The 25,418-nt window shown below is 46.2% G+C and overlaps 1 protein-coding gene across 2 annotated transcripts in view; it reads right to left on the reverse strand.

Moving 5' to 3' along the window:
- The window catches only part of PIK3CD (phosphatidylinositol-4,5-bisphosphate 3-kinase catalytic subunit delta), a 766,219-nt gene that overhangs the window by 549,504 nt on the left and 191,297 nt on the right, over positions 1-25,418 (reverse strand). For both annotated transcript variants that reach the window (XM_086921389.1, XM_086921391.1), the window contains exon 4: positions 4,303-4,531. In XM_086921389.1, the coding sequence (XP_086777515.1) occupies positions 4,303-4,531 (229 nt within the window). The remainder of the gene's footprint in view (positions 1-4,302; positions 4,532-25,418) is intronic.

Raw genomic sequence — 25,418 nt, forward strand, 5'->3', positions numbered from 1 at the left:
ACTACCTTAGTTTCTGTCGTTGACGCAGCTGCCGTCATCGAAACAGTCGTCGTCGACGGTGAAGTCGTCGACGGGGCTGAAGTCTTTGCCACAGATTTAACAGTAGAAAACAAGGAGCTGGTCGACGGAGCAGACCCTGCCCCTTTCTGACCTGATGGCTTCTTGAGAGGAGTATGAGGGAGAGATGACACCTCCTTCCCCTTTGATTTAACCTTCTTAGGCTCCACCCTTTCCTCAGAATGTGAAGCCTTTCTCTTTTTAGGTGTTAAATTAGTAGACTCCTCACTAGAATCTGAATCTGATGCGGCCTTCTTCTTTTGAAATCACAACAGCAAATGTAGCGTTCTAATCTAGGACCCTGATCGATACTGTGACCTTATGCCCCTAAACGGCTATAAATCAATTTATTCCCTATATTGGCATAACTGATCAAATGCAATATTCAGAAACTCGTCTCTGGCCTCACACGAACAGAGCCACATTTCAGAATCGCTTTCTCTGCCACTTCCTTTGCAACCAATTAGTGCAATGACATAGCAGAAGTTACTATCTAAGATGCCTAGATTAACACTCCAAGTTCTTCAACAAGATAAAAACTCAGCAACCTGGAAATCCCCGCTTGCTGTGTTTTGATTAGTAATAGAACTCTAATGAGCACTGATAGACGATCACTTCCTAGTGACATCTTTATTGACGTCTTATGTGCAAAAACTTACGTCAAACAAGGCACCTTTCAGGTATAAATATTACCAACGTTGCCTTAAGCAAACGCTGCTAGCTGCCTCAATGCCAACGCTCCCGAAGAAGCTGCTGTTATGCTGATGATACCATAGCTGCTATCGCTGCTAACGAGCGAACGATGGTGTGGTGAACTTAGGAGCTGAACAGCCGTCCCCCTGCAAAGAGCCCAGCAGATGCAAGCTGCCCGCGGACGCTGCCCCTCCTCCTCCTCCTCCTCCTCGACGCGCTGAGAGAGACGCTGTCTTTTCTCCTGCAGAGAAATCCAGCTCCGGCGTTTCCAGGCTACCCTTGCGGGTGACTGGGATATCGACCCCCTGAAGGAGATACCAGACCTCCATCATTCTATTCCCGAGGTATGGTGTTGACTAAACCCTTAGAGAGAATTCTTGAAGCAAACCTTGGCAAAACCAACTTAACTTAAAGCTACTTACTTACTCCCCTCCCAAGTATTAGGCTTAGGTCAGGTACACTGGGGTAGGCGTAGTTAGAAGCACCAGTTGAGTATTTTAGCCTAATGTATATATGAATGTATATATGTTTTATTCATTTTAAACCATTGTATGGCTAAGAAACCATATCAATGCTTTTACAGTATTATTTCGCAATACTTATCTTACTGTACGTACTTTTTATAATAACAAGTCTTGCAATTGTGGCAATTCATTTCTTTTGTACGAGAAGAAAGACTGTTCAATAAATGTTACCCTTTTATTGAAAACGCCCGTCTCTCTATTCTCTACATATTGTGAAAGTAAACTGCACAACCACTGACTGAGTAAAATAACTGTCTATTGTTCACACGACTCTAGAGATTGACTCTTATCTGAGGAGCAAAGTTGTCATGTTGCACGGTTGTTGGAAAACTGAATCCCTTCTTGGCTGTGCCAGGGAAGCTGATCACTTCCTATTCAGTCAAGAAAGTTTCCAGTGACCTCTGAGCTAGTTGGTAACAACCCCAATTAAGTTTAGCATAGTCAGTAGAGGCCTGGAAGATCCGCACTTCTACGTTGATACTACGGTTTATGTTATTCCAATGCGCAGGGCCTATTGGGAAAATAGGAACTAGACTACACAAACGAGCCTCTCTGTGCCTCTCTGTCCCTCAGAGTTTTAGCAGAGAAGGTTCTACAATATTTACAATCCTTGGCCACATGCTTTGGATGAAGACAATATAAGCAGTCCTTGTGAGGGTCTTTAGAGAAAAGCCTAGCCTTTCCACAGGATCTGCAAGGCCTGAAAAGCCTATTTTTAGAGCCTTCAGCCATAATGAAAGAAATAGGTACTCACAATACCTTAATCCAGATGATAAGACAGTTGAAAATAAAAGGTCAATAGTTCACACAGGAACAGCAAACTGAGCAGAGCTCAGGGAGACTCCTTTCTCACACGAAGGCGGTTGGAAATCTGAGGCAGGAAGGTTCTGCTGGGGAGTGTGAGAGCAGGGCAGCAATGCTGATTGGCTGACTTTTGGACCAAACAATGAGGGGGTCTGGTTACCAAATAGTACAGTCCCTATGGGCTTTTCTAGGCAGTTTTCTTCTCTATGATACTGCTTTGGTCATTCTGTTACCGTGAGACTCCCACCATGACGACGGGGAAGATACAAGCATGTGAATCTATGAAAGATGTAATACTGGAGAACTCCAATTTCCTCTCTACATTTCATTAAGGCCCAAAATATGGTGGTATTTTCCCGCCCAATGCCGCTATTTTTGATGCAAGCTTTTCAGAAGCCAGCAAGGTTTTACTTCATGCATGTCTTCACTTTGGGTACCTGAGCACTATTTTTACATTTCCTTATTATTATTATCATCATAATTACTCCAGCGGGTTTAACACTTTAGTCATTGGATATTTGTGTTCTTTCATCCAGCCCACTCGGGATTCAGCTAGAGTTTGTCACCTTCATATTTATAATTGTTGTTACTGTTCGCCAATGTGCCAGCCACACTCAGAACTTTCCTCTATTCTTACTCTTTCTTAAAAGCACACACTCCCCATTCTGTGAGTACCAACTAAACCGTATGTGCTTGTACCGCACATCTTAAGATTACCTTTTCTGTGTTTTCTGAATTATGGATGTTCATTATTCTTTCAGTTTTTGCTCTCCGTCTCTGGCTTTTTTATTCAACAAGCCAGTGTGATGATCCCCCATTTCTCTGTAGACCGTATTTAGGAATGGGCCTTGTTGCTTTTGTTTTATGATATACATCTTTGATCAGTGATTTTTTTCACATGCATGTATCACATTTATGAGAGCACAGATAACGTTTTTCACCAAACATCTCCTGCACCGTCAGTGTTAAAAAAAAGTTATATGACTTATATTAACTAATGTTTAAAGCAACCATTTGATTGAGTTGCATTGGATGTTTTATTATGAACTGCGGGATCTGTGTTTTTGTACATAAGCTTACCCAAGTTCCCAGGTGATCCCTGGGTTTTCTTGTAAACGTTACCTCTCACACTATGCTGGCAGCCAGTGTAGCTATCAGACCACTCAATTGACAAAATCCTCTGGTGTTAACCGTATGTCTATTATCGAACATTGGTACACAGTGATACACAATTTTTCAAACTTCAAAACTGAGATAAGCTAAGCACTATGAAAAATGGGTAAAGTGCCTAGAATAACAGGAGACCATCAATTTGAGTGAAATGATCAAACTTATATGCAGAGGGAAACAACATGACAAGTGCAGTCAAATTAAAGGTGCACGTTGAAATGGATTTCACAGAATAGCAGGTGACATGGAAGTGAAAAGCAAAATGGGGGAGTGTGTTCAGTGGTTCCCAACGTTTTGACTTCTGGGGGCCCCACTTAATCATTACTGGAACCCGGAGCGCCCTAATGAATTATTATTGGAATCCGGGGACCCCCGACGAGTCATTACTGGCTCTGGTCTATTCATTGTCAATGATTTGAACCGCAAAACAATACACAAAAATATAAAAAAAATAGCATGCATCAAACAAATACACAAATGATGGCACAGTTTATTTAGTTCGCAAACATATAAATAAAAATAAAAAATTAATTTTAATAGAAAGGTTGGAGCTTTTCTAAATTCAATTGAGTTTACTCATCGTCCACACTATAGTCTGTTTGGTGCACCTGCACTGCTCCCATGAATCAATCTGGGGATAGTCATTTAATTTTTAGCCTTCAGTTTCAAATTCCATCACATTTACAGTATGTTTTAACATGCTCAGTTGTACATTTAGCTTCTTTAACCACATCAATGCTAAAGGTAATCCTCCAGGATGCTGAATTTTTTTAAATCCCATTGTTCATGACAAGCTCAGCTCGTCATGAGTGTATGGAGGTGTACATCATGACGAGCTGAGCTCGTCATGAGCGTCCAAGGAGTTAATTATATACACGTTGTTAATCTGTTAATATCATTTCATTATCTAAGTAGTCGAGGACCCCCCTGAGGAGGCTTCACAGACCCCCATGGGTTCCTGGACCACAGGTTGGGAACCACTGCATTAGTGAACAGGAGCTGGATATCACTTTGAGTTGTTTGTACATGATTTTTCTCAAGGTGAAGCACTCACCTTTGCCAATGAGTAAGCTGATCTCGGAGTTGATGAGCTTGTCAGCTCGGTCTCCTTCACGGGCCACAAGTCGCAACACAGGCAGAAATGGCTGCACATCACACAGGCGTCGCTGCTCGTCCTCCAACTCCTGCTGTTCGGACGTCTGGTTGATACAGGTGAAGACATAAGATGTAGGGTCGCTGAGCATGTGGAATAATGGCTCACACTCTGCATGATGCCAGAGAGACTACAGGAAACAAACAAAGTATAGAAACATGAGCTGTTGCACTGCAAGCACCTTTATACAGTGACAAACATCAACAAATAGGGACAATAGGGTGGAAAGTAAAGTTATTTACCTGTAATCCTAGTTCTCTTTCAGGGAAATCCTCATAAAAGTCATAAGCACTCAACTATCCTACCTATGCACAGGATCCGGAGCACTTTAATAAAAATATATAGATACATGCATCTATACATACGCAGAAAAAATGTCAGTAGAAAAAAGCACTTAAATGGAGAAAAAAAGTGTCTCTGCAGCCTATTGATAGGCTAAAATTTAGTTTTTATTTTAAAAAATGAAGTCAAAGAGACCAAATAGTGAATATATTAACAAATGTGACCAGAAACTACTTCAACAAACGTTTTTAAAAAGGGAAATGAAGGGCAATGTTGTTCAGGCTGCTACAGCTTTTTTCCTTTGTTCCATCATGCACCATACGTGACAGGTTAATTCACGGTTACGGAATTAAGAGGATCCTGGGTGCAAGGGGAAATAAATACTGTGTTTCCTGTCCGAGAAGGGTTGTTTCTCACTTTGATGAGTATTTCCCTGAAAGAAAACTAGGATTACAGATAAGTCTTCCTTCTCTTCCAGATGATCTTCATCAAGAACCATAAGGACTGAATAGAACAGAAAGTTCATCCTACCATAAAAGGTGGACAAGAAACCAAAACAGCATTAATCATCTCCCAAATAATTCTCTCAAAGAGGCCTGACCTACTTCAACATCTGTTCTGGTGTCTGAATCCAGATAGAAGAGTCTCGTAAACAAATGGATGGACCACCAGGTCATAGCTTTACATAGCTGCAGTAGCAGCATTTTCCGTTTAGGTATACAATGGAGAGTGTTATTTGATAATTGACAAGAAAGTGAAGCACAAGATACTGTCCATCTGGATATAGATTGTTTTATTGTAGGAAAATAGTTCTTAAAGGATCATCATTTATAAAGAGGCGATCAGAATGTGTTATACCTTCTGTCCTCCCTAAGAATAATTTTAAAATGCTCATCATACCCAGGGTGTGAAGGGCTGTTTCCGCTGTAGGGGAAGGGCTCGGAAAGAAAATGGGTCATAAATTAAGTGATGGAAACGAAAATATAAGTGTTAAACAAGGGGAGTGCAGTTCCTAAAGGGGGGATGGAAGGGAAAGGGGAAAAGACAAATCTTTTGTCATTTTGCCCACACACACCCCGAAAGGTGTCATGCTTCATCATTGGGCCTTGCTCCTCGTCAGGCTGGCGCTGCAATGCTCGACGGGCTCACCGTTTCTGAGCAATATAGGCTACTGTCTCAATAAAGTTTTTCAACGCCACACACCACCCTAAGATGGTGGCACAGGTTGACGCTCTAGTTGTTGCAAGGCTTTGTTCCTAAAATACGCTGCTTTCGGGACTACAGTTCAGGGGAACCGGAGCGAGGGTAGGCTGACAAGCAAGTTGCCGCCACCCTTCTGTGAGTATGACACGAATCCTAGATGCCTCGGTAAGCCTTGCAAGCGTTGCCTACCTACCCACATTAACCTAGCTCTCCCTTTCATTTGAGGAGTGGAGCAACACCTTGCTCCCTTACACCCCCGTCGGGCCATAGCTCATGTATATCGGGTGAGTTTACACACAGGACCACTTATCTCCCTTTTTAACCTCAATAATGGTCTGATTTTGCCGTGGGCATAATATTTTGTTTAATGCTCAGCCAACACTCCTGTCGAACGGGTTAGTTTACTAGTGGGAGCTTCAACCACCTCTCAAAAAAATGGTTTTTATCTGTCTGTCTTATAATGCTGGGGCCACTGCTGTTCGGCATTTTTCTAGTGTCGTGACTAAAAGCTCCCAACAACAACTATATGATGCGATGTATGCTAAACAGTTAACGAGAAGTCGAGTCATGTCCACGTTGCTGTATGTCATAAATTGCCATTATTTCGACTACCTGCGCTTGGTGCAACATTTTACCAACAAAAAGGCACAGAACGTTCGTATTGTGGCATTTCAGTTCTACTGGCTCACCTACGGGGCTTAGTCAAAGGGGCGTAGAAATAGCCCTAATCACATATGGGTATAATGGCACAGTATGTCCTTACTGCTGCATTTCACTTTGCTGGCTCAACCACTGGGCTTACTCAAAGGTGTGTATATGCAGCGCTTATGACAATTGGTTTGAACTGCTGCTTAACCCCTTCCATGCTCATGACGAGCTCAGCTCGTCATGAGGCACAGTTGAGCTGTGCTTATGATGAGCTGAGCTCGTCATGAATAGAGAGATTCAAGGAATGTCAGCGCAGGGAGGGAAAACCACTAGCAGCCAAGGTGTTAATTACCGCCACTGGGGGTCATTTACATATAGCCCCTTGGCACTCCCACCCTGGACACAATCATTTAGGGCATAATCCACCTTTAGCCGCAAATTTACTGCATCAATGGCTTTTAGACTGAATAATTGTCGTATCAATGTTTGTGTATGCATTGCTGGCAACCTTACTTAAACACTAAGGGCTTCTCAGGCCTCATGAGACGCTCGCTTTCATCAGATTCCATAATCAGCTGAGGATGGTATGCCACTCACTAAGGGGCCCGCAGCTCTTCCCAAAACTCATTGCAGTTTTTACCATGTTACCTTCCCTTTCTCTTTCCTTGTTCCCTCCCCTAGCCCCTAACATACCCTATGTTTTTTGGTTTTATCCACAGGTTTCCATTACGCTCAGTACAGGACTACTAGGGCCCCACACCAGGCTACCTTCAACAATTGTAGTGCCTGTTTATAGTTGTGCACCACATTTCACATAGATCCTGAAGAAGTGATAACCGATTCCTTTGGAACAACCAGGCACGAAACATGTCGACCCCACCTTAGAGACTGCCCACCAGGAACATCACACTCCCATAGGGCGTCCACTCATATTTTTAATTAGGCAGGATCTACCTTAACCATTAAAGCTATTGAATATAGGACTGACCCTGAACTATTTTAATTCACCACTCACATGCACACAACCTCCCACTGCCCCCACACCCGCACGCACCCGACGAGGAGCAAGGCCCAATGATGAAGCATGACACCTTTCGGGGTGTGTGAGGGCAACATGATAAAAGATTTGTCTTTTCCCCTTTCCCTTTCATCCTCCCTTTAAGAACTGCACTCCCCTGGTTTAACAAATTCTCCTTGGAGCCATGTGTGCAGGACCTGTTTAAAGATTGGCTCCCGGTTCCACCCCTCCTTTTTCTCAATGAAAGTATAAGACCACATTAAGGGGGAAAAATGGATAAGTTCTCATCAGCACCCTGATCTGAAATGCATCAATCTTTCTCACTCTGGGAGCCAAGGTAACCACTACAAAAAAGACAACTTTTCAACTTAAATGCCATAAGGCGGTCTTGTGTACAGGCTCAAACAGTGGACCTTTTAATTTGAACAGGACAAATTTCAATTCTATATTGGGATATGGAGATCTAGTAGGAGGAAATATTTTCCTAACACTGCAAAATCTGTAAGAGGTCTTTAACAAAAGACATTCGAAAGAAAGACATTTGTGAAGGAGATTTCTTATAGAAGAGAGGGTTGCAAGCTGTACCTCAAGTGATTAAAAACTGGAGCCCAGCAATTGATTGATGAGGAAGGGATGAAATCATAAACGCTTTCGAACATATGGAACAATCTTACTTGTTTTGGACACACCATATGCAGATCCTCTTCCGTTTGAAAGCATATAATGTTCTGGAGGAAGGTCGCTTTGCTTCTTGTAAAATGTCTGTACAGTCCGGTGGTAAATTTAGAGGCATATACTGTAAAAGTTTGAGCCAGGCTGCTAAGCTCACCAATTGGAAGGATGCGATGTCAGATCCGACCTCCAAACTTGTCTGCATGGAAGCTTCCTATGTGGTTACTCAGATTGATTGATTGATTTACCAACCATATGCATCTATCAGGGGAATTGTAAGCGCGCTACTCAACCGTGAGGGTCTCAAGGCGCTTGGTGGAGTGGGGGTTTAGCAGCTCCGTTCAGTCAAACAGCCAGGTCTTGAGTGTCTTCCTGAAGATGTTCAGGGAGGGAGCGCGTCTGATGTCGATCGGGAGTTTGTTCCAAGTCTTGGCCGCGATGTAGTAGAAGGCTCTTCCACCTATTCTAGCTCTGCGGATGCGCAGGTTTTCGGCGAGGGCGAGTTTGGCGGATCAGAGGTTTCTCTTGGGTACGTGGAAGGAGATTCTTTTCTTGAGGTATTGGGGTCCGGTGCTGTGGAGGCATTTTAGGGCGTGGGTGAGTATCTTGAAAGTAACTCTCTTCTCAACGGTAAGCCAGTGGAGGTTATACAGGTGTCGGTGATGTGTTTGTCTCGAGGGATGCTGAGGACAAGTCTGGCTGCGGTGTTTGTCTGTATGGTTTGGAGTTTGCGGAGCAGAGACTTGTTGATACCAGCGTTGAGAGCATTTCGGTAGTCCAGTCTGCTAGTTATGAGTGCGTGGGTGATGGCCTTCCTTGATTCGGGGGGATCCATTTGAAGGTCTTCCGGAGGATGCGGAGGGTCATCTCCAAGACCCTCTCCATGGAGAGGGAGGAGTCGAGTACGATGCCAAGGTTTCCGGCATGGTTCGTGGGGGTGGGAGGGCTATCGAGGGGGGGTGGAAGGGCTGCCAAGGGCGGTGGGCATGCAGAGGGCGAGGGTTGGAGGACCTCGGTCTTCTCCGAGTTGAGCTTCAGGCATCGGCTGCTCATCCAGAATGTGACGTCCTTCATTCCTTCCTAGAAGTTGAGTCTGGTGGTGATGGGGTCCTTGGTGAGGGAGGATGAGCTGGGTGTCATCAGCATAGGATACTATGCGGAGTCCTTGCTGTCTGACAAAAGTGGTGAGGGGGCCATGTAGATGTTGAAGAGCGTGAAGCTGAGCGACGATCCTTGGGGTACTCCGCAGTTGATTTCTGTGTGTTCGGAGAGGAAGGGTGGCAGTCTGATTCTTTGGGTTCTGCCGGTGAGGAAGGAGCAGATCAAGTAAAGGGCGGTTCCCTATATGCCGGTGTTGTGGAATCTGGCGGTGAGTGTGCAGTGGGAGACAGTGCCGAACACTGCAGAGAGGTTGAGTAGGATCAATGGAATGAGCGGAAAAGCACACCGAAACCAGCCTGGCCACCATACCAAAAGGGCATTCCCCTTCAACCTGGTAGATAGACCGGAGGTGAACCACTGGCATTACCAGTTTCCTTCATGTGCGAACAAGACTATTGTTGGATAACCACATTTGCCGAAGAAACTAGTGGTTTTCCTGAAATTATCAACTGAGTGACACTGATTCTGCATTGTGGATACATGGCAAAATAACAACTGTGATGTGCAAGTCCCTTTGCTCTAAGCCATCTCTAGACCATCTGTGATTCCGGGGACAACTAGCTGAAATGAGGCCCGTTGCATATTCAAACATTATGTTGCTGTTGTATTATCCATCAAACAGGGATTTTGTCTTGAATGACCGAAGTGACAACTTTAGAACTATATGGACAACTCTCACTTTCACAACATGGATTATCTCCAAGTTCCAGGGACATGGCACAAAAAGAAGGAATCCTTTTTCATGTTTGCGAACCATCCTTGAAGGGAAGATTCATAGACTATTGTCTGTGTTTGCATATCTTGATAAAAGGAACTCCCTTTAGAAGATTGTTCGACCAGTAAAACCATGGAAACAAATTGACTGCTGTCTGAGAGTTTTAGCTTGTTCTACAATCTACTTGAATGCAGACCCCATTGGTCCATGTGAAGGCTGGCATGTGGGACTAGTAAGATGCATGAAGCCATTGATCCCAGTAGAGATAATAGTTGCCATGCGGTCAGATGAAGTGTTCATAATGGACTGCAACACTTCAGATGGATAGGTTAAGGCTGTCCTCCAATGGATACACTCTTGTGAGCTGGGTGACATCTTGCCCAAATAGTGTATCCTTTGAGCCAGAGTTGCAGTCAACCTCTTTACACAGACCTGGATCGGAAAATATGTCTACAGCATAATGTAAATGACTCAGATCTGCTTCTGGGGAACCAGCTTTTATTAAGCAGTCATCTAGAAATGGTAGATACAAATCTTCTGCTTCCTGAGATGTGCTGCACAGCTGTAATACTTTAACACCTTCAGCGCGGCGCGAATTTTCGTGCAGTGCTGAAGGTTCTAAATAACGGGCGTGGCCGTGACGGAACGGTTCCGTCATAAGCACAGCCCAACCGGCTCTCGTGACGGAACCGTTCCGTCACAAGCATCGAAGGGGTTAAGAAAGTTGGTCCTGATTTCAGTACAACAAGCCTCAGGAACCTCTGGTGTTTCTTTGTTGTGGGGATGTGAAACCAGACACTCTGCATATCTATGAAACACATCCAGTACCACTGATGAAACTGAAGGTAAATCTGGTTTAAGGGCAGCATCCTGATTTTTACAGAGATATAGCATGGGTCTGAATTCTCGGTTTGGATCATTCTTTCAAACCAGGAAGTAACAGGAAAAAAATTGCAATCTTTTTTTAGTGATGAGCGGCCTCCTCCACTGTATTCTTCTCTAGTAAGGTGTTTTCAGAGTGTGATACTGATAGGACAACTTTGGTGGCACTACAGGAGGGGATCTGAATCTCAGTGAATATTCGTTCTGAACATTTTTCAAGACCTATTGGTCTTTTGTTATCTTCTGCCACTCTTGTTAATGATTTACAATACTTTCCCCAACCCAACTGATTATAGCAGAGGGAGAAGTGGGGGGACGTCAGAGCCTGTGAGGTGGCTTCTCTGCGTTCGTGGATATGTGCTGGCCTCTTTCTTTCAAGAGCTTCTCTCTTTGTAGAAATGCCCCAGCTGGTGCTGCAGTTGCTGGTGTGATCATTGAGGGGTCTGAATCCTCTATAGAAAGTAACATCTATCATATGATCTGTGGAATCCTTTATATTCTTTTCTAGGCCCAAAGTATTCAAAGTCTCTATTTCTGACTTCAGCTAATTCATTAAATCATCGGCTGTGAGCATGCAGGGAATTTCCTGAAAATTAAAGGTTCAGGACTCGCTGCTATGCTTCCAACTTGAGGTCATTTTGTTTTATGTTAGACATATGAGTTAAGTCCGGACCATGACAGTAGCCATGGGATGCCAAATCAGAGGAGTTTTGCTGTTGTACTGAGGAAATTGTTGGAGCCAACCATTCCTTCTTGCAAGTGTAATCTCCTGGTAGTGAACGCCCAGGCAGTATCCCTGAAGGAAATCCCACAGGGATGTCTGGTGTGGCACTGGCAGTATTTAATTGCTCCAGCTTATGTGCCACACAGTTTCCTGCTGACTAAGTCCATCTGTTTGCTTAGCTTGTGTGGAGGAAGATTGGAGAAATGAGCTACAACATGAGATTTTCTAGGTCCTGAAACAGTGACAGAATCCAGATTTGGATCTGTTTTAAGAAACAGAGGGTCTTGTGAGATTCTAATTCTTCTGAAGTTTCCATAGAGCAGACTTTACAGATGCCAGAGTCAGGAATAACTATATAGCAGCCTCCAGTAGTTCTGGTACCAGAAGCTGGAGAGGTCTGGGTGTAGCTAAAGATGTATGGTCTCCAAAAAAATCACAGACTTTGATGTTATAGGAATTGGAATGTTTGCCTGATCAGACCCTCCTTGAAGGCTGTTATATTGCCCGCAGGGGAGATGCGAGTAGGAGGTGTACCTGTCAGTGCGGAGGAATAGTCCCAGATAGAGAAAAAGTCTGAAGAATTAGACAATCAGGTGGGAGAGCACATGGGATTCTGTGAGCGCCTAGAACGAGAGTGACATCTCCTGCTGGAATGTCTTGAACGTCTAGAATGAGAACTGGATACTCTAGATCGAGTCCTAGATCAGTACCTTGTTCTCTTCTGCAGGTTTCTCTGCTTTGAGGGTTTAGTAAAAGTAGGCAGAAATAAATGGCGGACCACTGGTGACCTTAGAAGATGTGGTCAAGTCAATAAGTGCACAGACGTTGGTGGTGCTGGAGTATGGAGAGACTGATCTCTGAGCTGATTGAGTCAAACACAGCTACTTCTGGTGATATATCTTTTGTGGGAAAGTACATTTGTAAATACTCTGGATTGGCAGTGTGAAATAGCCTCCTCATATTCAAATGGTAGAGACACTTTGAAGATAGTAATAATGGCCTTCTCGGTGCTGAAGATGAACGGCCTGTTGGCTTTGACATTGAAAGGGAAGGTGAAGGGCCTTTGGGTCTTGATGTTGAAGGGGGAGTTGACATTGACACTTACGGTCACACACCCTGAAGACCACTTACAAAGTCAACGCCGGATTTGGCCTTGATGTTGATGGAGGACTCGATGACAAGCATCTGGGCTCCTTCAACATCGAAAGGGTCTTCGTAGTCTATTTCCTCCATGGAATAATTGTCAACGGCGAACAAATAGGTACTGTACCCATCTTTGAAGTCATAGACCTCGACTGGGAAGAAGCACCTCTTCCGCTGAAAGTATCTCTCCCTGGATCTACCCCTCAGAGTGCAGAGCGTGCTATGGTAGCAACTCGCCACTCAGATTCTCCTGAATTAGCTACCTGAAGTGTCTCCTGCAGGCAGTGTAGCATGTCCTTCAGGGTTCTCCTGAACATCTTTTGGCAGTGGATTGCAGTCTTCAGGGAGATGGTCTTTAGGGAATAATGTTATACACCAGTGGTCATGCATGAGGGTCTAACTAGTCTGCCTTCTTGCTTCAGCTGGACACTTCACAAAACGTGAAAGCATCCCGAGATAAAAAAGGAAAGTTCCCGGTCAGAAAATGTTTCTAATATACCCCTAGTTCTAAAGCATTTGAATTGAAGTGGTTGGGAAAAGGTCTGTGAAGATTTCCAGTGAGAAAAGGAAAAACGTCCAAGCTCAGTACCTGTAGGTCATTATGAGACACAGGCAGGAGGATGGGCCCATAAAGGCACACTACATATTTTGTATTCTCATGTCTGTAGCTGTTTATTTGCAAATGCGGTCCTTCGCTTCCTTGATTTTCTTTTTTAATAAAACATTTTGTGAAGGTTATTTCTGGTCACACTGTGGTAATGTTGTGACTATATGGCTTGATTAGCTTATTTTTTAAATTAAAAAAATAAAATAAACAAAACTTGCCACTTTTTAAATGTACTGATGCCTTTAGTCTGAACTCTTCTAATTTCCACAGTTCGCTTATGCATTTGATCTGATACCATGATTTGTGTTTTTTCTCTTCCAGGGGATCCTCGTCTAGCCATAAGCACCAATTATCCCCCCAGCATGCCTGGTATGCCAGAGCACTTTATAAAAAATGTATAGCTATATAAATATGTGCAAAATCCTTTCAGTAGAAAAGAGCGCGTAAACACTGAAAAAAATGGAATATATATAAATCTATGGGTTTTTTATAAATAAAGTGCTCTAGGATACCACATATGGGTGGGACAATTCAGTGCTTACAACTATTGATGAGGATCCCCTGGAAGAGAATAAGCACAGATCATGGAACCAGATCTAATGCAGTAAGCATACACTGCAGAAACTAGAAGAGTTCAGAATGTCTTGTGCAGGATACTCGTATCATTGCAGATATTAACTATGACAACGAGCTTTGAAAGTGAACCAAGCAGTTGTAGGATTCTTAGATAACTGCCAGAAACAAATACTCAAGTGAGAGTGGCCGTAGAAATAAATGTGCAAGATGCCAGATTAACTACATGGGATAAATAATGGAGAAAAATGTGAAAACTGGTACAGCAAATGCTGTGCATGGTGATAAACTGACTGCAGGACGCAAACAAGAGCATAGATTAAAGTAGTGACCCATAAGCTGGCCTGGTGCCATAAAGACTACAGAGGACAAAAAAGGCAAGAATATGAAAGAGGTCAAAGCAAGCATTTATGGTACCAGAGTAAATACAGGGTACAAACAGAGGTGAGAGAGACTATAAGTAAAACTGCGTAGTGCTGGAGTGACTGCAGATGGCAAACATACGCCAAGATGCAATGGACAGTAAAACAAGCTTTGTGCATGGTTCTAAAGCAATTGTAGGGGGTGATAACAGTTTGGACGTAAAAGGAGGTGCAACAAGTTTTGTGCATGGTGCAGAGCCTCTGTAGCGGACAAACACAAGGAGAGGTGTGGAAGAGGATGCAGTAAGTGATGTATCGTACCAATATGAATGGATAGGATGAACAATGCACAGAGACATGAGGGACATCTGGAAGGTAGAAGGACACCAAAGCAATTGCAGAGGGAGAGCAGAGTTAGAACGTACAAACAAGCATTGCAGACAGTGCTACAGGGGTAGACTAGGCAGGTGCAGTGTGTCAAAGCAAAAGTCTGTAAAGGGAAACAATGGCAGTAACGTGAATGGTGAACAGTAAGCACCTTCTACTTACAGGAGGCAAATAAGATAAAAAAATGAGTGTCATGGAGAGTGTGGTATTCTTAGTCCTTGCTCCACCTCCCTTCCAACTGGTTGACATTGACCCGTACCAGCAGGTAGTAATGAAGAACTTTGTTACTTTAAATAAAAAGCCTTCAATAAGCAAGGATTTCTCTGTGCACTTGAGATCAAGTTCTTGCAGAACTTTCTGACTGAATGCAAGATCGTTTATGAATATGTGCCTAGCAAGTAAAGGTGGTAGAAAGCAGGTGGTGTATCTACGGTGCTGCCCTCCAAACATCTGAAAGTCTGGCCTCTAAGCAGGCAAGATTTGCAATGCAAGAAATTACTCACCTAGCAATAGTTGTTTTATCCACTCTTACTTTGGGGGAAAAGCCCTAAATGTTACAGATGCTCAGTGACGTCTAGATTTTGTAACATTTCTTCAAGTGAAAATGTATGGGCCTTAGTCTAAAAGGTGAGAAGGTAATTTCTGGATTTAAATGGCATTAGGAAAGACAGAGTAAGACTCTTAGGTGAAAGAATCCTGAGACTTGAAGATTCCGTCCTGACAGAGGTGATTGCTGCAAAGAAGGTAGTCTACTAAGTTCATGCGTTTATGGCCAAGAGAAAATAGGGTCAATAATGTTTCAGCAAAGGTTCTGCATGAGTAGGGTCAATTTGGGGCATGCCCTTAGTAGGGCGAAGGTGGTGGGGATCGTTCCGTCTTTCCTCAAAAGTATAGTTCAGTTGATGTATTGAAGTTTGCAGCAATCAGCAATGGTATACAATACTTACAGGGAAAAAAAGACGAAGGCCATATTATTACTCAAAGATGTTTTTAGAGGTTTTCAATTTATCTCCAAAACTCAGTGACAAACTCTGAAGCATTTACTTTTCTTCTTAATTGATCTTTTCTAGGTGCACATGGCGACTATGCTTTTTTTCAGATATACCAAAATGTACAGAAGTCAATTTTTAGGAGCTATGCTCTTAAATTCTGGTTTGATAATGAAGACAGAAAATTGGCAATTCATACTAGCCTTTTAGCCCAAGGCTGATCAGCTAGGTGTCCAATAAAATGAACCCCTAGCTTGTTTAGGTACAATACGACGATAATATTTATCCCATGAGGTCGTAACCAACTTTTCTCCAAAAGAGTTCAGGCTTATAAAGAGAACCTTGAGCTCCAGCTAGCTAATGAGTGAATAAGACATTGCGATGCTCTTCCTTGACTGGAAAAAATAGAATTACATTAATAATACCGTCTTCTATCTCCACGGCCTTCAAGACCTGAGCAACTGTGGAAAGACTCCAAAATGAGAAATAGATTTTGTTCATAATGTTTAATATGGCCGCAAGCCCCTTTTGGGGAGACAATAAAGTACCTGGAGTAAAGCCTCCAATGTTTTTGGTCCTCAGTTTGATTGCCTCTAGAATATGTTTGAATGCTTTCTAGAAGCTCAGAACTTTCAATGACATTACAGACTAACTTATGTATGATCAAGGAATATTTTTCCTAAGGGGTACACCGCACCCATTAGTCGCAAGTGACACATCTCCATACCTGAAAGAAAGAGCCTTGCACACCTCTGCTGTTAAGCCCACCTGACTTATTTGATGGATCTGCTTTGTGGAAGTGAAAGAAGCAACTGTTTTTTAATAAAAATGTATACATACGGTCTAATGAATTGGGTTTCTTTTTCAAGGTTTCAAACACACAAAAGGTGGTGGAAGGAATTTTTGAAAGTAGTCTAAACCACGGACAATCGCTCTAAGTAGTATTATAGCCCATTGTTTTCACATACTGTGCCACTCTAGATAGAGGCCCGCCTGATGCAAAAAGGTAATGACAACACTCTTCATGGTAACTGTGTATCCCAAAAGGCAAGGCACTTTGAATGGCTGCCCCGATTTAAAAGCCTTAAGGGCTTGGAAATCCAGAACGGAACATGGCCTCTGTGGTTCAGATGTAATTACACGCAGATCTAGCAGTAAGACCACCCACACTGCACCCCATTAGCAATCATGTAGATGGTAAAAACAATGTGTTGTCATCAAAATGGAAGTCCAAGCCTTAATCCTGGATATCAGCAACTGTTGCAGTGCTGCCTCTTTGTTTCAGACATCTAGTAAATAAATTGTTCTGATGCATTTACCCAGTGAAAGATAGTACATTTGGCAAGGCTTTTCCAGTTATGTAAGCTAAAGCCCAATAGCTGAAGTTGGATTTATTTGCCTCAGAGAAAGGAATACGTTTTGAAATAATGCTTAGCCTTTGTTTCTCACGCCTTTGCCTTGTTTTACTAAAGTAGTTATGTGGAAAAGCTGGACCTTTCCCTTTCAGAAAGGTCTCCTTAAATTCTGCCAACTGTATGCTCAGGTTGCTTGGAAGACAGAGTTAATCATTGAGCATTCTGTCCATCGCACCCAAGGGCAAGAAGACTTTAAAGGAGGAAGATAATTGAATGCCTTCATTGGTCTTTATGTTACATAATAAAATAAAAAGTTATTTACATTTGATAACGCTCTTTCTGGTGGATACTGTATCTAAGCTACAATTTCCCCAACCTTGTGAATATCTCCAGGTGCTGAGATTTTTCTCAGCATTGCTTGTTCGCCCTAACAGGTGGCATTACGTGGCTTTGCATCGGCTCTGCCCTGCACTGGACGTGACTCGCGGGCCACATATAAGCACCACTCTAGCTTGATGATGTCCGTTTTTGTCTTAACTCTACATGTAGTAGGATCACAGATCTCAACAAGCAATCAGATGTGACAGTGAGTAGATCTCTAAAGTGCCAACGTTTTACAGATGGATAAATGAGTCCATTCCACAGCACGGAGGGGTGGGAAGGTGGCAATGAATCTGCGGTTGGATAGAGTATCGATCAGGAAGACCGTTATTGAAGGTAAATAACTTGTTCTGCTTATAAATACTTCCAACTGCAGATTCCTCTCCTTGTGCACAGATACAATAGCAGTGCCTCCCTAGGTGGTGGGTCTGTGGTATGGCTCAAATAAAAAATGCTGCGTAACTGAATAGGCAAAGTGCCTCTCCCACCTGACCTGGCTAGCAAGGCAGTAGTGCTTTGTAAGTGTATGATTGGAAGCCCACGCCATGACCTGACAGATGTCCAAGACAGGTATGCAGTAGTAGAGTCCTCACAACCTTTCAGAGGCTTTTTCTTAGCCAATATGTAACAGTTCCTAATACAGAGGCCTATCCAACTTGAAACAGTCCTTTTGTGCGCTGGCTTAGCCTTCTTTGCACTTGCAAACATAACAAAGAGTTGATTATCCCCTGATGGTCCTTGGTGCAATCGATATAAAAGAGCTCATGGCTCTTTTACGGTCCAGGCAGTGAAACTTCTCCTTCTCTTTTGGGGTCAGGTGGAGCGAAAAATGCTAAAAGAGTGATGGATTGTTTGACAAGAAAAGGAATCAAAACCTTTGACAGACATAGTCACCAATCTATGATTAAATATGGCTATGGCAATGGCAAGTCCTTGCTGGGCTAAACACAACACAAAAATCAGAACCTGCTGACAATTTTGTTTGTAATGGATCTGGCAGGAATTCCACCGGGTTATACACTTATCCCAGCATCCAGCGTAAATAGATTTTGTAAACCAAAGCCTGGCTGCTAAAATTACATCAACTATTTTTGGAGGGACGTCGAAAGCAGACACTACTCAATCACCCCGCATGGAGGTGTAGAATGTCCAGGGTGCAGGACCCTGTGTTGCTGCTGCAACAGAAATTCCTCCCAAAGCTGCAGACTGATTGCTAATGGGGATGGTGATATCCTCCCCCTGCTCCATAGGTCGAGGCGCACGACAGGGATATCCACGGTCACTGTTGTTGTTTGCATTGGCCATTGAACAGTTAGCTGTGCATGCCAGACTAGAGCAGCACTACCAGGGACTGGCATTGAGGGGCAACAAACAGCATATATCTCTATACGCTGATGACCTCCTTATTTTTTTGGCCAATACAGAGAAAGAGTTGGAGGGGGTGACAAATTTGCTGCGGGTGTTTGGAGGGATCTCGGGTCTGGGGGTTAACTTGGGGAAGACATACCTCTTCAATCAGAGGTGGGCTCTGCGCGGGTAGCGGGAATACGGTGGGAGCCGAGTTGCTTGCCATACCTGGGGGCTAATATATAACATGCGCCCGCTGACTTGCTGGAAGGGAATGTGGAAGGGCCATACGTGGGCTGCGAGGAATTCTGGCGTTTTGGAGTGCGCTGCCCCTGTCGGTAGCTGGCAGGGTGGCGCGCCTGAAGATGGTGGCGCTACCCCGCCTGCTATCTTATTTTAGGACATTGCCAGTTTGGATACCGGGGGCAACCTTTCAGCAGCTTCGATCCATGGTTAGCGGTTTTCTGTGGAGAAACGGCAGAAGAAGGGTGGCATTGCCTATATTGAGGAGGCCAAGAGCGGATGGTGGACTGGTGGTATCAGATTTTGAACTCTATTATTTGGCGGCTCAGCTACAATGGCTCACTCAGGCGGTAGCACAGGAGTTTCAGGGCCCGGATGGACATGAGGGCCGATGGCTTCCACGTCACGTGCATTCTCTCCTGTTGTGCCTTGTTGCCATCTGTGCCCCCTTGTCCCCCCGCTGTCGCCTTGCCCCTGGTGCGCGTGAGTCCCCCTGTTGCTCGCTGTACTTTTTACTTTGTTGTATTCTGTATTCAGTGATTTTGCATTCTCTCCTGTTGTGCCTTGTTGCCTTCTGTGCCCTTGTCTCCCCGCATTGCCTCCCGGAAGGGTGGCATTGCCTATATTGAGGAGGCCAAGAGCGGATGGTGGACTGGTGGTATCAGATTTTGAACTCTATTATTTGGCGGCTCAGCTACAATGGCTCACTCAGGCGGTAGCACAGGAGTTTCAGGGCCCGGATGGACATGAGGGCCGATGGCTTCCACGTCACGTGCATTCTCTCCTGTTGTGCCTTGTTGCCATCTGTGCCCCCTTGTCCCCCCGCTGTCGCCTTGCCCCTGGTGCGCGTGAGTCCCCCTGTTGCTCGCTGTACTTTTTACTTTGTTGTATTCTGTATTCAGTGATTTTGCATTCTCTCCTGTTGTGCCTTGTTGCCTTCTGTGCCCTTGTCTCCCCGCATTGCCTCCCGGGTCCTGTTTGCCGCTCTCCCCGGTCCCCTCTGTGCCTGCTCCCCGCCGCTGCGTCCCTGCGGCCCAGCCCCCGCCGTTCCCATTCGCCGCCCCACTCCCGCCTCCCAGCTGCTCCTCCCTCCCACAGCCCCCGATATGGAGGCCGCGCGGCGGTAAACGGAGCGACCTTTGACCCTGTCCTCAGGTAGGTCGCCCCCCCCAGCCGCCACACGGTCCTCCTGTGACACTGCCTTGCGGTCGCCTTGCCCCTGGTGTGCGTGAGTCCCCCTGTTGCTCGCTGTACTTTTACTTTGCTGTATTCTGTGAATTTGCATTCTCTCCTGTTGTGCCTTGTTGCCACCTGTGCCCCCTTGTCCACCCACTGTCGCCTTACCCCTGGTGCGTGTGAGTCCCCCTGTTGCTCGTTGTACTTTTCACTTTGTTGTATTCTGTGATTTTGCGTTCTCTCCTGTTGTGCCTTGCGACTTGTTGACTTATGTGCCCCCTTGTCCCCTCGCATTGCCTCCCGGGTCCTGTTCTCCGCTCTCTCCGCCTGGAAAGCGCCCAGCACCAGAACCCCTGGCCCCCGCCGGAGCAAGGAGACTTGACTGAGATACGACTCCTCCGCCCTCAAAACACTCAACACCGGACGTCGACCCGCCTGCTGCAGAGCATCCCCGAAGCGAACCCAGGGGTCCTTCACCTGTCAAGCCTGCAAATTCACCTGCCTCCGAACCTGCAGACCTCCCACTGGACCTAACATCAACAACTACCACCTCAAGTGCATCCTCTTCAATACCCGCTCCGTCCACAAGCACGTCGTCAAACTCTGGGACCTCCTCGACACAACAGCACCAGACGTCGCCTTCCTCACGGAAACCTGGATGAACGCTTCCTCAGCCCCAGACATCGCCATAGCCATCCTGGACGGCTACAAGATCACCCGGAAGGACCGCGTCAACCAAGCTGGAGGTGGAATCGCCATCTTCTACAGGAACACCATCAACATCACGACCAACGACGAAGACACACTCTCTGCCGCCGAACACCTGCACTTCCAGATTCACACCGACCCCAAGACCACCCTTAGCGGCACACTTATCTACTGACCCCCGGACCCGCGCACACAATTCAGCGAAACCATCGCCGACTTCATCAGCCCGCACGCCCTAGCCTCACCAGAATACATCCTCCGAGGGGATCTGAAGTTCCACCTGGAGCAAAACAACGACAACACCACCACCACCCTGCTCGCCAACCTCGGCAACCTAGTACTCAAGCAAATGGTGAACACCCGCCACCCACATAGCTGGCCACACGCTCGACCCTATCTTCTTAGCCAGCAACCACGTCTCCTTCAGCCACTCCACCAGGCTACACTAGACCGACCACAGATGCATCCACTTCACCTTCAAAAAGTCCACATCCCACCTCCGCACGCAACAAATCCCCCGCAGATGCTGGAGCAAAATCACCACAGACCAGCTCCTCTCATCACTGAGCCAGAACCCGCCAGCCGACACCGCGGACACCAACAACGCAGCCCACAACCTTGCACAGTGGATCACCAATTGCGCCGACGACCTCGCTCCACTGAAGAACCCCCCAGGCGAGTCCCACAACAGGAAATCCTCATGGTTCACCAACGCCCTCAAAAACTCAAAGAAATCCTGCCGAACCCTCGAAAAAACCTGCCGCCACGATCAGACTACCGAAAACATGACTACCCTCAAGAACACCACTCGCGAACAACACTAGCTGATCCGCACCACCATAAGGGCATCGTTCAAAGAGCGGCTAGACAGCAAAACCCACAAAAGCAGGGAACTCTTCAGCATCGTCAAAGAGCTCTCCAACCCCAGCGCCAGCAACAATGACATCACACCATCACAAGACCTCTGCAACTACCTCACCACGTTCTTCCACCGCAAAATCGCAGACATACACGACAGCTTCGGACCCCAGACACTGCCTTCAGTCACCGAACCACCGACCCCCACCACCATCCTCAGCACCTGGACGCCCATCAGGACTGAAGACACCACCCACATCATGAACATCATCCGCTCTGGCTCCCCCTCTGACCCATGCCCCCATCACATCTTCAACAAGCCGACATCATCATCGCACCTCACCTACGGAACATCATAAACAACTCCTTCACGTCAGCCACCTTCCCTGAGAGCTGGAAGCATGCAGAAATCAACGCCCTCCTGAAGAAACCCACAGTGGACCCCAAAGACCTCAAGAACTTCCGCCCCATCTCTTTTCTTCCCTTCCCGGCTAAAGTCATCGAGAAGACCGTCAATAAACAGCTGATTGCTTTCCTCGAGACAAACAACTCGCTTGACCCGTCCCAGTCCGGATTTCGAGCCAACCACAGCACTGAGACCACCCTAATCGCAGCCACCGACGACATCAGGACCCTGATGGACAACGGAGAAACAACCGCGCACATCCTCCTAGACCTCTCGGCTGCCTTCGACACTGTATGCCACCGCACCATGATAACCCGCCTCTTCAACACAGGGATCCAAGGAAAGGCCCTGGACTGGATCACCTCGTTCCTCTCCAACAGAACCCAGAGAGTCCGCCTACCTCCCTTCCGCTCAGCAGCCACCGAGATCATCTGCGGCGTACCAAAAGACTCGTCGCTCAGCCCAACCCTCTTCAATATCTACATGAGCCCCCTCGCCGCCATTGCACGCAAACACAACATCAACATCATCTCCTACGCCGACGACACCCAACTAATACTCTCCCTCACCAAAGACCCAGCCACCGCCAAAACCAACCTCCAGGAAGGAATGAAAGACGTCCCAGAATGGATGAAACTCAGTTGCCTGAAGTTGAACTCAGACAAGACGGAGGTCCTCATCCTCGGACACTCCCCTTCTGTCCGAGACGACTCCTGGTGGCCCACAGCGCTGGGCGCCGCACCAAAACCCACGGACCACGCACGCAACCTGGGATTCATCCTGGACTCCTCCCTCACAATGGCCAAGCAAGTCAACGCCGTCTCGGTTTTTGCTTCAACACCCTGCGCATGCTCCGCAAGATCTTTCGGTGGATCCCCACCGAAACCAGAAAAACCATCACCCAGGCACTCGTCACCCGCCGACTGGACTACGGAATCGCCCTTTACGCATGAACCACAGCCAAACTTCAGAAACAACTCCAGCGCATACAGAACGATTCCGCACGACTCATCCCCGACATCCCCCGCCACAGCCACATATCGGCCCACCTGAGAAACCTGCACTGGCTCCCCGTCAGCAAGAGGATCACGTTCAGGCTCCTCACTCATACACACAAAGCACTACACGATAATGGCCCCGAATACCTCATCAACCGCCTCTCGTTCTACACCCCCACCCGACAGCTATGCTCTGCCAGCCTCGCCCTCGCCACCGTCCCACGGATCAGCAGAACCACCACCGGAGGAAGACTGTTCTCCTACCTGGCAGCCAAAACATGGAACTCCCTCCCCACACACCTACGACTGACCGAGGACCATCTCACCTTCAGGAAACACCTCAAGACCTGGCTCTTCGAGCAGTAGCGACACTCCCCCCTCTCCCTCCAGCGCCTTGAGACCCTCACCGGTGAGTAGCGCACTCTATAAATTTATTGATTGATTGATTGATCATTTACAATATTACAGCAACGCTTGCGCTTGGGATCGCTTACTGCAAGGAACGGACGTTAAGGTAGTGCTGGAACAGATACCAGCGTAGGCCGGAATCAATCATCCATATGCCCAGGAGATTCCATTGGGCATGTGTCCTGCCCTTCCACATGGTGGGATTGGTCGGGACTGGTGGAATGGTAGACGTTGGGGGTCCAGGTGATGGGTGACTTGTGCGAAGATGGGGCGTGGTTACCCTTCCAGACGTTGCAAGATAGGTATGACCTGCTGCGAGGGGATTATTTGCTACATGCAGCCCTGACCTCAGCGAGACAGCGTCATTGGAAAGAGGGGCTTTTGGAGCCAAAGACCTCTATGACATGCCAATATGTAGTAATGGCGGTGGGGACGACCAAAGCGATCACCCATGTGTATAGGCGACTGGTTGTAGATGGCATGCAGCCACTGCAGGACTTACGAAGAAAGTGGGAGGTGGATCTAGGAAAAGACATACCAGACAAAACGTGGGCACAATTGATTCAGAGGGCCTGAAAGAGTACTAGGAATGCCAGATTCCAATTTATACACTTCTTTATATTACACAGGGCTTATTTAACCCTGGCCAAAATTAATCTGTATTTTCGGACAGATACCGCCCAGTGCCCATGCTGCCAATTAGAGGGAGCAGTGCTGCCTCTCATGTTGTGGAGTTGTGGGCAGTTAGGAACATATTGGGAAGAGGTGGGCGAGCTGCTTTGTGGTATTACAGAGCGCCATATAGACACTGACATGGGCACATGTATACTACACAGGTGTCCGCATACCCCCAAATGAAAATCGCGAGTACGTTTCTGGACCTGGGCCTACTGCTAGCTAAGAGAGAGATTACGGCCCAATGGAAGTCAAGGCGGGGGCCTAGTAGAGGGAAGTGGAAATCTGAGTTACTTAAGTGGGCTACGAACGAGAGCACGGTTAGATTGCAACAGGCGGTACGGGCTAATAATGAGAAGGCGATGGAGGCGGTGAGGACATGGGAGGCCCTAGTACTAGCATTACAGATGCCTGACACTGAATCAGAAGTGGGCCTGTAGGGAGTCATCAGTGGGTCCCCCTTGCTCGACCTGAGGATAGGGGTGGACCGAATAATTTAGCCGAGGTGAATACTGGGAGTCCTGTGAGAAGAACAAGAGGCAGTAGACACTGTCCCCCAAATATACTGAAACGAGACACAAAGGAAATGATACTAATATTGAAAAGTGCATTTAGGGACCTGGACACACTGGATGGCGAGGGAGGGGTGTTTTATTGAGATGGATCATTATTTATATGGATTGCATTATCAAGTATAGACATCTAGTAGTCCTCATCTTGATCCTAATCACTCATGAGTGAAGACATCGAGAAGTTTGCAGAGAAGGAAATAATCATGTATCAAAAATGTGAGGAATGGTACACTGCTAGGAGAGAGGGTGGGGTAACAGGAAGGATGGGAGGTATGGAACAGATGTAACTAATTGATGTATGATTGCCAAGCGCTGTTTTGGGGATAACCTCCACAACCAAAGTACGACGTGTCAGTCACCATTGTTAGCTCTGTGTTGAGTAGGGAGAGGGATCTGCTGTGAGCAGATCAGCCACCACTGCAGGTCTTTTGCAGTCTCCTCTGAAACCCATATGGAATCTGTCAGGCTTCTTAGGTGCTGAACCCACTGAGACTTCCGAGCCCACTGCAGCGTGTGCATGTGCC

The sequence above is a fragment of the Lissotriton vulgaris genome, chromosome 5 (assembly GCF_964263255.1).
Source record: "Lissotriton vulgaris chromosome 5, aLisVul1.2, whole genome shotgun sequence".
Taxonomy (NCBI): domain Eukaryota; kingdom Metazoa; phylum Chordata; class Amphibia; order Caudata; family Salamandridae; genus Lissotriton; species Lissotriton vulgaris.